The 11,887-nt window shown below is 59.9% G+C and overlaps 1 protein-coding gene across 1 annotated transcript in view; it reads right to left on the reverse strand.

Annotated features, from left to right (window-relative positions):
• Positions 1-711: 711 nt before the first annotated feature.
• The window catches only part of LSS (lanosterol synthase), a 27,160-nt gene continuing 15,984 nt past the window's right edge, over positions 712-11,887 (reverse strand). The window contains exons 11-22 of the mRNA XM_019628026.1: positions 11,375-11,430; positions 11,134-11,190; positions 10,521-10,592; positions 10,169-10,219; positions 9,523-9,669; positions 8,832-8,928; positions 8,059-8,164; positions 5,437-5,502; positions 4,916-4,996; positions 4,206-4,376; positions 3,262-3,340; positions 712-2,822 (exon numbers count right to left, since the gene is read on the reverse strand). Coding sequence (XP_019483571.1) covers positions 2,691-2,822; positions 3,262-3,340; positions 4,206-4,376; positions 4,916-4,996; positions 5,437-5,502; positions 8,059-8,164; positions 8,832-8,928; positions 9,523-9,669; positions 10,169-10,219; positions 10,521-10,592; positions 11,134-11,190; positions 11,375-11,430 — 1,115 coding nt within the window. The 3' untranslated portion in view covers positions 712-2,690. The remainder of the gene's footprint in view (positions 2,823-3,261; positions 3,341-4,205; positions 4,377-4,915; positions 4,997-5,436; positions 5,503-8,058; positions 8,165-8,831; positions 8,929-9,522; positions 9,670-10,168; positions 10,220-10,520; positions 10,593-11,133; positions 11,191-11,374; positions 11,431-11,887) is intronic.

The raw sequence follows: 11,887 nt of genomic DNA on the forward strand, positions 1-11,887 counted from the left end.
GTTCTCCACTTGTGTCACGCAAGGGTCTCAGACACCCCGTGGGGCATCGCTGTACCATGAAAAGCTGGAAATCACCTGCTCTCAGTAAAAGTCACTACATGGAAACTAACGGATTACTTTCACTAAAGACAAGGAACTCTGAAGCTACCACATCAACCTCACTCTCCTGAGCGAAGGCATCAGATTCCAAGGGCAAACCCCAGGCTCAGAGGTCACACATCATGAGAAGCCCGAGGCCAAGAATGGCTGCCCAGCGCTCATGGTGAGTCCCCCCCACTCTACAGCTGCCCCTCAGCCTTGTCCTCTGCCCAAGGGCACTGTGCTTGTGGATTCTGCCGACCAGATGTCCTGTGAAGTGCTGTGAGGAACGGCAGTCAGTGCCACGGGCATGTACTCTGCTCTGGGGTTCTTACACTCACCCCCTCTCCAGCTGCTCCTAGAAAGTAAAACACTGACTCTGGGGGCCAAGGACAGTAACTAACCAGGCCCCTGACACATATCGTGGGTGCCGACACCCCTCCCAGCCCATCTGAATTTCCTGCCCGTGTGTCCCTTTGCCTTGTGTCTCTAACCTTAATTCCTTCTTGAAACAAAGTGAATTACAAATTTGAGTTCATATGGCAGGTGGAGATGAAAATGAATGAAGCTGACCAGTGAGCCCATGATTCTTACAGAGCTCTGAGATGCGGAGGAAGCAACAGTAGGTGGCACTGACTCTTCACACATTTTTATTGCCTAAATCAAATTAAGTCTGTGTAACAATAGTGATTCTGTTCAGTCAGGAAAATAATTTTCCTAGAGGGAAGTTCCCACTGTGAGTCAGTCACATATTTCTAGTTAAAGAATCCCTCAAAGGGAAGGGTGTGAAGTACATCACGGTGAACACAGAAAAACCTACTATGGCCAAGAGAAAGTTTCCCAGCATAATACAGAAAATCTCCTCAATCAGAAAGAAATACCGTGTGATCTCATTTATGTGTGGAATCTAAAAAACAAAATAAATGAACACACAAAAGCAGACTCAAAGACAGAACAAACTGACGGCTGCCCGACGGGAGGGTGGTTGCGGAGCTGGGTGAGGGGGCGGGGTCAGGAAGCAGATCGGCAGTTACAGAGCAGTCACGGGGCTGCAACGCACAGCACAGGGAATACAGTCAATAACATGGAAAGACTGGTGTCGGGTGGGGACTGGACTAATAGGGGGATCACTATGTAAGTTATATAAATGTCTAACTGCTATGCTGTGCACCTGAAACAAATATAATATTGAATGTAAACCTGGAAAAGAAAAAACTTCCAAATTTTTAAAAAAGGGGGCAAGAGCAAACCCAGCAGATCTCAAAGGGATTCAACACGGTTCCGTCACCAGACAGACCCGAGTGAAATGTCTGAGCAGCAGGCACCCAGTGAACTCCGGCTCTGTGCCAGTGTGGCAGCCTGTGGGGCCGGCCGGCCCTGCAGGGCTCAGAGCAGGCAGAAGCGGGACCCCAGGGGCGAAAGGTCAGGGGAGGGGAAGCTCAGGCGAGGGCCCTGAAGCCAGCGAGTGCCCGATGGTCAGGGACAGTGCCCCAGGGTCACGAGGGCTGCAAGAAGAAGGCCACGTGTGGGAAGCCTCGGCGAGAGCCCTACTAGTCTCTGGGCTGGGAACGACAGGGGCAGAGGGGCATCCGGGTGGTTCTCCACTGTCCGGGGAGAGCACAGCAGCTGCCGCCTGTGCAGGGGGTGGTACACAGGAACTGCAGGTAGAGGTGGCGCTGGGTGGGGCTTTGGGCTTTATTCTCACCAGAGCTCTTGGTGTCTCCACAGCTCCATCCCCAGGGAGGCCCTGAGCACGAGAGATGCCTGTCCGTGTAGGTCAAGGGCAAACCCACACCTGGACTCCCGAATCCGAGCCCCCAGTCCCTGCCTGGCAAACCAGGCAGGTTTAGAAACCAGAGGGCAACTTGCCAAAAGGCATCGCCCGGAAGTCACTCCCACTTGAGCTCAGAGCAGACAGGGACAGGAGGGTCTCGGCAGCCACGAGGGTGACCTGGGTGTCACGCCTACCTGGCCGGCTACAGGAGCGGTGACAGACTGGGGTGCAGAGCAGTGCCACACCGGGTAACCACAGAGCTGTTGATGCCCGGTCAGCCTGTCATGCTTGGTCTCCCTGAGAATTTGTCGTTACAGGACGACTATAAACCCTGGAGGTGGGATGCTGGCACCCACGCTGGCAGCACCGTGGTATCGCATGGGCAAACGAGATCAGGGGCAGGTCGGCGAGCCCTGCTGTTCCCCACGCCTCGCCAAGCCCGTGGCCTCTCCCCACCAGGCTGCTTAGGAAAGCCGACACGTTCCTCAGCCCAAGGGGCAGCAGACGCAGGAAGAGCCGGCCTGGGGTGAGCCCAGCACCGGGACGGGGCAGACTGCTCCTCTCCTGAGAACTGTCATCAAGGAAGCCCTCCCAGCCCAGTGCCCATGGCGAGGACACACCACGCTGTACCCTCTGCAGTGTCACAGCTCATCGTGTCCCTTCCCTCATCTGGGCCCATCGAGCTTTTCTCAAAGCTAAGCTAAATATAAAGCGTCTAAACTGCCAGCACCCACCCGCCTGGCCTGGTCCCAGGACTAACTCCGGAAGTGGGGAGTGCAAGGCAGGGAGACAGGGGTCATACCAGCCACCCACCCGCCAGGCGCCCACCGGCCTGCTCTCAAGGGTGGCCTGCGAGGGCGCTATCAGGGTGCAGGCGTGAGAAGCGGCCGAGGGCCCAGATGGGGAAGACGTTCCTGTAGCTCGTGTAGCTGATGGCACAGGTCTTGTTGAAGACGCCAGAGATGTTCTCCTGAGAGGACAGGACACAGGGCCTTCAACACAAAGCTCCACCAGGCGGCTGAGGGGCAGGGCTGGCTGGGGAGAGCCGCACTGGCTCTCTGCAGAAAGTCACCCCGCCAGTCAGCCCGCTTCCCTCGCCCTGCAGCAAACCCTCCAGCCTGGCCACCAGCCTTGCACAGCTGTGTCTGCCCCACTCATCCAGGGCAGGGTGGCGACCCCGGCCCCATGCACAGGCAGAGTGGGCTGCAGGCCTCCCAGCACCACCAGCCCTGCCCCCACCCACTGCCTCAGTTGCCAACAGCAAGGTCCTCGGCCTCCTGCCGCAGCTCTGCTCTCAACAGGCCACTCGCTGGTGGTGGTTCCAAATCTAATCCCCACAGCCAGGCCCTGCCCGTGAGCAGCCCGTGGGGACATGGGGAGTTGGGCCCGGTGCTGGGCCCGCAGTGTACCTGGGGCCAGTCGCCATTGGGGAGCTGTTTTCTCAGCAGACACCGGACTCCTCTCTCCAGCGCCTCCACGCCAGGATGCCTGCGGGAGCGGGACAGTGACCATGCGGGAACAGCGTGTGACATGGCCCTCGGCTGCAGCCAGAACCCAGGCCTAACACCTGCAGCGCCACCCGGACAAGGACGTGAAACACCGCATGATGACAGACCACCTAACAGACACACATGAGGGGTCATACCCACTAGGGGCAGTCAGCACCCCTCAGGCCATCGCTACACAGGTAAAGCCTGAGAGGTTTAGACGCAGCATGCACGGAGGTGAGCAGGCCAGGTGGGCAGCCCATGGAGGTGGCCGGGGAGAAGCCAAGCCTGTGCCCACCCAGCCCACATCCTCATGTCGTTGCTCATCCTGGCGAGGGTGACACACCGGAGAATCGTGAGTTCAGGACCAACTCGGCTGTGGGGGGCAGGCTGGTGGCTGGTCCCCGACACCGTCCTGGGTGCGCACAGACTGCCCCTGCTGCCTCCACTGGCCTGGCCTTGTGGGGCTCTTAGGAGATGTCCCAAATGGCCCCACACCCAACAGGGTTGCAGAGACTAGGACGCTGCATATGTGTGTGTGTACACCTGTGGTTTTGCATATTTCTGCACGTGTGCACATCTGTGTGTGCGTGTGCCTGTGCAGCCACGTGTGTCCACATGGTTTAGCACTGACTGTGGACATTGGCGGGCCCATGCGGAGCAGCCGCCACACCTTAAACTGCTTACCCGGGGCCTCTCGTGCCCCTTGCCGTCACTGTGGGTGCTGAGCCTCTTTGCAGGAGCCCACTGGCTTGCACAGACCTAGGGGCCTGCCCAGGAACCCGGGGTGCAGCCCTGCACTCGGAGCTCAGCCGCCCACACCCACCCAGCCACCACGTCCAGCGTCCTTCCTTTGCCCGCCCCACCTGACGGCCATCAGCCCCATCAGGGCCCAGCATGTGTTGTGGATCTGGGACTGGCCGCTCTGCACATAACGCCGCTGCTCACAGGACTCAAAGTCCTCCCCCCAGCCTCCGTCCGCCATCTGCCGGGAAAGCAGGAAGTCGCAGGCCTTCGAGACCTCCCCGCAGGCAGCCCTGCAGAGAGCAGACACGAGACGCCATCACGCAAGAAGTGTCCTGGGCTCCTGGGTTCTCACCCTGACCCGGCCTCCTTAGGGCCATGGGGTGAGGCGGCTGCACTCAAGGCCACCCCGCCATGGGTGTGATGGGGGACAGATAAAGTGACATGCGTTGCAGCTGCCAATGTCTCACTGCCATGACCATCCCCTGAACACCCACCGGGCCAGCAATGCTGGGTGCAGCTGCTGGACACAGCCGGACCAGGCCTCCCTTCCCTAGCATCCCAGTGAGAGTCCTGGACTGGCCGCTGCCACCAGGAGGTGCCAGGCGAGCTGAGGGCGTTATGCCCAGCCAAGCGTCTTTAACACGGACTCTGCCCACTCCTGAGCCAGCAACGTCCTCACTCACAACCTGGTGAGGCCTACGTTTTCTGGAATACTGATCTTACCTCACTGTTTAAAAAAATGTAAAAACGCCCCAAAATCAAACAATAGCAGAGTGTCATGCTGAGCAGACCCCGTCCCATAGGGTCGGGGGCAAACGCCCGTACTCACCCATTGCGGTAAGTGTGCCCCATGCAGGCGAGAGCTTCCAGCCCAAACCAGGTGCCGTAGGTGAAGCAAACCCCCCAGGAGCTGGAGGGAGACACAAGGAGGCGGAGCCTCAGCGCCCAGGCCCCACGCACAGCAGGTGGGAGGATGAGAACCCCCTCCGGCACGGGAGGCTGTGGCTGCTTTCAGGGAAACAGCCTCGCGGGATTCACAAGCCACAGCACTGCAGACCGTCAGGCCTGTGGGACAGAACCGGCCCTCCCGGTCCTCCCGGCCCTCGGGCTCCCTTTGCGGGAACCACCCAGTGAGGTCAGAAGGGACCCAAACCCAGGGAAGGCGTGAGGACTGAGACCCGAGAAGCCAGGTGGCAGGAGGCAGGCCGCACACCCAGCACTCGCCCGCACCACAGGGTGGAGGCCAGGCGCTGACCAGGGACAAGGCCCACCAGGACCTGTGGCTGGCGGCTTCCTGCCAGGACAGCGGGTGTGTTCAAGCGGACGGCCGCACCCGGGGAGCTCACTCACCCCTCCCAGGAGCCGTCGGGCCTCTGCTTCCGCCGACAGAACTCCAGGGCCCGCTCGAGAGTCTCCCTGCAACACAGGGGCCGGCCGGTAAACATTCCGGCAAAACGGCAACTGACCCCATCCCACCCATCTATGGTCTCAGGAAGAATGAGTGGTCTCCCTTTAAGAAATATGTAAAAATAAACAGTTCAGAGAGGAGCTACAAGGTCAAGGCAGAAGCACGTACAGGTAGGTAAGGAAACCCAAGGGGAAAGCAAACGCTCAGGGGGGTCCAGTGTTGGAAGCAGCTCCAAACGGGAAAGGTGTCACTGAGAAGTGTCAGGCTACGTGCTTGAGTAAATGACACAAGATGGAATTCTAAAAAGAAATGAAACATTAGAGTGAAAACAAAAGATTTAGAGGACAGAGAAGAAGCACCATAAGCCTAGCTGGTCCCCCTGAAGGGGCCGGCATGAGGGTACAGACGCAGCCTGAGGGCATCACGCCCCTCAGGGGCTCGCCCGTGTCCCCCATGCCCTGAGTGTGGGCGGCACCCCAGATTTGTTTCTAACCACAGTTCCTGCAGGGTTGATGGGACGTCACCCCTGTGACTACATCACGTGACGCTCCGGCCTCCCTCTGCCTGCAGAGTCCCTCTCCCCCTTGCTTCTCTCCCGGGCCGGCTGTCATGCAGCCGCGTACAGAGGCCCACGTGCCGGGAATGAAGGGTGGCCTGCAGCCCGGTCAGCAGGCCAGCGGGCCCTGACGCTGACACTCCACAAGGAGGGGAAACCTGCCAACAACCCCACGAGCTCGGAGCAGATCTTCCCTGGTCGATGCTCAGACGAGACCCAGGTCAACAGTGAAACAGCGCGGCCTGGACTCCTGACCCACGGGAGCTGGGAGGTGATCACTGTGTGTGGCGTTAGGCGATACTGTCACTCAGTGACAGTGACCAGTACAAAGGTGGCAGTACAAATAAGAGCATCGGCAGTCAGAGCAGCGTCACCACAGGTATAGTGGAAATCCAAAAGTTAAAAGAAAATAAAACTTTAGGCAACACATTTGAAAACTCAGACAAAACATACAAGTTTTTAGGAAAACTGACTTGTCAAAATGGCCTGAGGAAGAAAGAGTCTGAGTCGCCCTGTAACTACTGAAGATATGAGTCAAAAAGGTCAACTTTTCCCAGAAAAAGAACCCTAGGCCTAACAGTTTTATAAGCGTATTCCCCTCAACTATTGTACAGCATTCTGGTCTTACACAAACTCTCTAGGGACTAGGAAAAGCACCAGACACTCCGACTCATTCTAGGGACCCAGCACAAGGCTTTCGGATCCCGGCGGGGGTGGGGGGGGCGTACCGTGGCCCCCATGGTGGCTCACTAGGGAACGCAGATGCAAAATTCTAAGCTAAACAGCACAGATAAGCCCAGTTAGGTTTATCCCAGAAATGCAAAGGCATCTTCACATTAGAAAAATGTACAATAAACATCTACAACGTGAACAAGTAAAGGAGATAAATACCTAATCAGCTCACAGACATAGAGAGGTCATTTACTAAAACTCAACACCCACTCACAGTGGAGGGAAAGAACTTAGCAGAAAAAAACAAGAACCTTGTTACCCTGAGAAGGAGTAACCACCCAAAACCAATAGCAAGTATCCTTGTTACTGGAGACGTATTAGTAGCAGTCCCCTTTACAGTCAGGGAATACGACAGGCGCTGTTACTGCTTTCCTGCAAGAAAACCGCAGGCCCAAGGGAGGCAGAAACAGCCCAGATCTCACAACCTTCCAGGGAACATAAGAAGAAAACACTCTGCAGCTCATCTCGAGTCCAGCCTCCCTCACAGGAGTCCCTGACGAGGACATTATAACAAAGTTACAGAACGGGATCACTCGGCAGCAGTTGTGAAAGTCCTGAACAAGACACTTCCCAAATCAACTCCCACATACCCAACAAGGCCAAAAAGACGAACACGCCAGACTGAGCTGAGTCCCACCAGGGGGCACAGAACCGGGCTCGTCCCGGCAGGAAGGGCTCTCTGACACTGCAGAGGGCACGGCACAGCAAGGCGCTCCTGAGGACACGTCCTCTGTGCCCCAAAAGACAAGTACAAGGCTCACAGCACACGAGTCACAAGAGCCACGGAAAGGGCCCCGGAGCACAGGGACACGCAGTATGGCATGTGACCTGGCAGACAGTCCACAGCCAAAGCAGGAATGGGGGCTCCACCGGCCGCCGCTCAGCCGGGGCTTCTGGTAACATGCACACCGAGGCAGCCCCATGGTGTGTCCACGTCAGAACAGGTCAGAAGCACAACATGCAGGGTGCGCCCTGCTCCACACACGGGCCAGACGACAACGGGAAAGGCTTATCAGGAGCCACTAGTGGAGCTGGGGCACGTGTCTTTAGCATCATGAAGATGACGAGAAAAATCACGCGCTTCTGTGGGGTAACTGTGCGACGCGGAGCCCCCAGCACCGTTGGAGCCACTTCTGGACTTGCGCTGGGCTCAGGGGCGCCGGAAGTCCCTCCCGGGACTAAAGGAGCTTTGCCCAGAGCCCTTTCTGTGACAGGCTCCAGGTCAAGCTGGACAGTGACTGTGCTGTCAGCCCGGAGTGGCCACAGCTACCCTTACCTGATTTCCTGGGGCCTGTGCTCAGGGAACTGCACGTGGAAATGCCAGAGCGCCTGCATCACGGCCGAGGTGCACTCCACGTACGTGTAGTCTATCATGATGTCCCCTGGGAGAGCAAGGGCGCAGTGAGGCGGGAGCTGCTGCTCGCCACCCATTTCGGCAACGCACGCTAAGCCTTGAGCACAAAGCACCATAATGTGTGGGGCCTGATGCACCGAGAGCGTGGCCATCCCCCAAGGAAACAGGAAGGTATCACCAGTGACTAGCCCAGGTGACAATGCCACACAGATGACCTGGTGACTTGGAGGCGCTTGTGTGCCATGGGACTGCCATGCCAGCGGGAGGATGGAACAGGGCACACAGAGCAGAGAGCTGCACCGCACCCCAGAAGCCCGCACACTGGCCCGAGTTTGGCAGTGACAGCAGGGGCGTCAGGGCCTAAACGTGGAGCAGGATGAACCACGACATGCAGGGGGCACAGAGCGTCAGGGTCCACCGACAGCTCCTTGCAAGGAGCACTCAGGACGCGGCAGGGGCCGGAGCCGGTGTGAGCCCCCAGATCCTGCCGTGATCCCCACCCACAGCAGGGGCTCCAGGCCACCCTCACTGGTTGAGGAGCATGGAGCCCTCCAGGGCTGGGGGCTCCTTACAGGACTTGAGTCACCTGCCAGAGCCCCTGTGGGCATAGCCCTGGTCAGGGTAACTCTGGTCAGCAGCTATGCCTTGGCACAGGGTCCTGGGATGTGGCTAAACGCCGGCTGATGGCCACTCACCGAAGACTTCCGAGGGGTTCAGCAGCTCCAGCAGGTACCCCCCACGCTTGGTCTCATAGGTGGCAAATCCCCCATCAGAGTTTCTCATGCTCAGCAACTGAAACCAGAGCACATCTGAGCTGAGCGTGCGGGGGGCCCCAGCCATGTGGGCGCCGAGAACCAGTGGGCTGGGAGGGGAGGCAGGAGCCGGCCCCCATGTCACACTGAGCCTCAGCGACCTGACAGTGAGTCGCAGCCTCTGTCCGTAAGGCACTCCGTGAAACCTTGGGGACACAGCCCGACGCGCATACGCCTAGTTGTTAAGTCGCATAGGCGCTCTGAGCCAGCGGCCTCCGCTGTGCCCATGCTGAAAGGGCTGGCATCGTGTTCCCGGCACCGTGGAGATGGCCAGCCTTCCCGGAAGGGCTGTAGGAGCGGCTGGCGTGTAAGCCTCCAAGACGCAGGAGAGAACAGGCCAAAGCCACCTGCCTGGCGCCAGCCCCTCCCTGTGCTGGCCCAGGACGCCGGCTCTACCAACGCCCGGCCAGAGCCCCCAGCTGCCGAGCCAGGTGCTGTAGGGACATGCCGCTCTGGCTCACGGTCTTGGCCCCACGTGTTGGCTGGGACAGGTCCCAGGGGACATGCAGGCCAGGGCACAGCTCAGGCGCAGCACTAACGGGACCCGGGGACCCTGCGCGTCCAGCAGCCTCACCACGTTGACGGCGTCAAAGAGCTGCTCTGGCGGGATGTGTGTAGTGACAGGACACTTTTCTTGCACGAGGAGGACGGACTTCAAGGCCTCCGCTGTGCAGTCGGTGACAATCCAGCCACAGTCCACAGTGCTGAAGGAGAAGGCGCCCTGCGGAACGTGGCCGTGACTGGTGGGAGCAGGCATCCCCGGCACCCTCCGCCCCTGCGCGGAGCCCCCGTGTGGACGGGCCTCGGCTTCCGACTCAAGAAGCCCACATGCAGCCGCTCTCATCACCGACCCAGATCCCACCACAGGACCCACCCAGGAAACAGTCACTGCCACGCTCCCGACCCGTGAGGACGCGGCACAGCGGGTGCACGCTCACACACACTGGAGGGACTGCCCCTCCGCCCTCGCCTCCTCGTCTCCCTCACCCTCGTGCCCACGGCGTCTCTAACACGTCTGTGTGGCTGGAGCGCCTCAGAGACGCGATGGGTGTGCACAGCGTGTGGACAAGCCCGTGTGTGTCCTCCAGAGCGCACAGCGCCCATCGGGGCCACCTCGGGGCCATGGGGGGCACCCCCTGCATGTGTCCTCACCACCAGAAGCCCCAGGGCTCAGGCAAGAGCCCCCCAAGGCAAGCCCAGCGGCGAGCAGGCCCACATACCTTCGTCATCTGGCGGTAGTACTTCTGGTAGTCGGGCGGGTTGTCCGGGACCTGAGCAGCGCCAGGAAGACACATGTGGAGGTACAGGAGGGAGCACGTCCACACGCAGCGGCGGCCACACGCAAACACCAGGGTGGGGAGGGGCCCACACAGAAGGATGTGGGGTGCCCGAGCTGTGGCCTCTCGGCCATTGGTGCCAGAGGGGACCCTTGAGGCTTCGCCCGCTGCCCACAGCCCACACCCACTGCCAGAAAACACCATCAGGTCCCCACGAGCTAATGGGCAGGGTGGGGGCACGGAGGAGGCACCTCTGACCATGGGAGGCCCCCCAGAGTCTCCGGGCCCAAGTTACCTGTGAGATCCGCAGAAACTCATGCGCCTTCTGCAGGCAGGACGAGAACTCGGGCCTGTGCTCTGCACCTGCCTGGGAGATAGAAGAGGGTCAGCCGCTGGCCGCAGCAGCTTGCGCGGGTGAGCTGGTCCCCGGACAACACCGTGCTATCCCCAGGAACTAGGAACCAACCCACTCAGGGTCAAGATGTCTGTCACAAGTCAGAAGAGACATGATGGAGAAACAGAGGGCACAGCAGGGACATCCACAACACAGCTGCCCGCCCATGCCCACTGGCCCCCTCCCTCCACGGCAGCCCACAGGACGCAGACCCCTCGGGACTCTCCAACATGGCTCATTCGCCGGAACAGAAACACTCCCACTTCTCTCTAGTGCGTGCTCAGTGCTCTCCTCAATGTCCCCAGGAGCAGAGTGACTTTGAGAAGAGCCTGGACACCCCAGGCCTCGCTGCTCCTAAAGCCTGCAGGCCGGCCCCCTGCCTCAGCTGGACGTCGCCAGGGCCTCAGGGGCCAGGGAGCAGAGCCAGGGTCAGCAGGTGCGTGTCTGTGCTGGGCTCGGGTGGCCATACAGGAAGCCCACTGCAGGCTGAAGAGAAGGAGACGCAGCCACGTACCTCCAGCAGAGCCTGGATGGCAAACGAGGTGTCCCAGACCTGCGAGCCATTGGTGCCCTGCATGCAAAGGATGGGCTGTGAGAGCAACCATGGCGTCCGGGGATCCCAGGAGCTCCCACAAACAGGTGGGAGCCCAGCCAACCTGCCCCCAAGCTCTGTGCACCCCTCCAAGTCCACGAGGACCTGACAGTGGCTGGTCCTGCAGGCAGCCCCCCATGCCAGCCTTCACCAGGCCTCCTACCAGAACACAACTGTCAGAGCACTTCAGGATCTGGATGCCACCACCCGTGACCTCCTCTGCCCACCCACCGACCGACAGGATGACCGGTGGCCCCTGTGCCCCGAGGACCCTTCTGGAGGCTCCGTGTTTCCAGTGAGCCAGGCGGGGGACAGCAGACAAAACCCCCAGGAAGACCCAATGGCCCCCAGAGCCCCTGCAGCCAGGACAAAATGAGGTCAGCCCAGGCCACCCTGTGATGTGGCGCCCTACCCACAGGGTCCCATGCAGGAAATAAGATAGGGGTGGTAGTGATGGTGCCACATTGCCTACACCATGCAAACGTGGGGGCTGAGCCCGGCAGCACAGACCAGTGGGCCTGCCTCGTGCAGGGAAGGCTCAGGGCTGGGGACGCAGCTGCAAACCCTAGGAGGCAGGCGGCCACTGAGGACAGAGCCCTCCCCTTACTGAGGCCTGGCAGGCGTGCGACTCAAGCCACTGTCTGCTCCTGACCCGCAGCTCAAAACGACACTGGCT

The sequence above is a fragment of the Hipposideros armiger genome, unplaced genomic scaffold (genome assembly GCF_001890085.2).
Source record: "Hipposideros armiger isolate ML-2016 unplaced genomic scaffold, ASM189008v1 scaffold_745, whole genome shotgun sequence".
In the NCBI taxonomy this organism is placed as follows: Eukaryota; Metazoa; Chordata; class Mammalia; order Chiroptera; family Hipposideridae; genus Hipposideros; species Hipposideros armiger.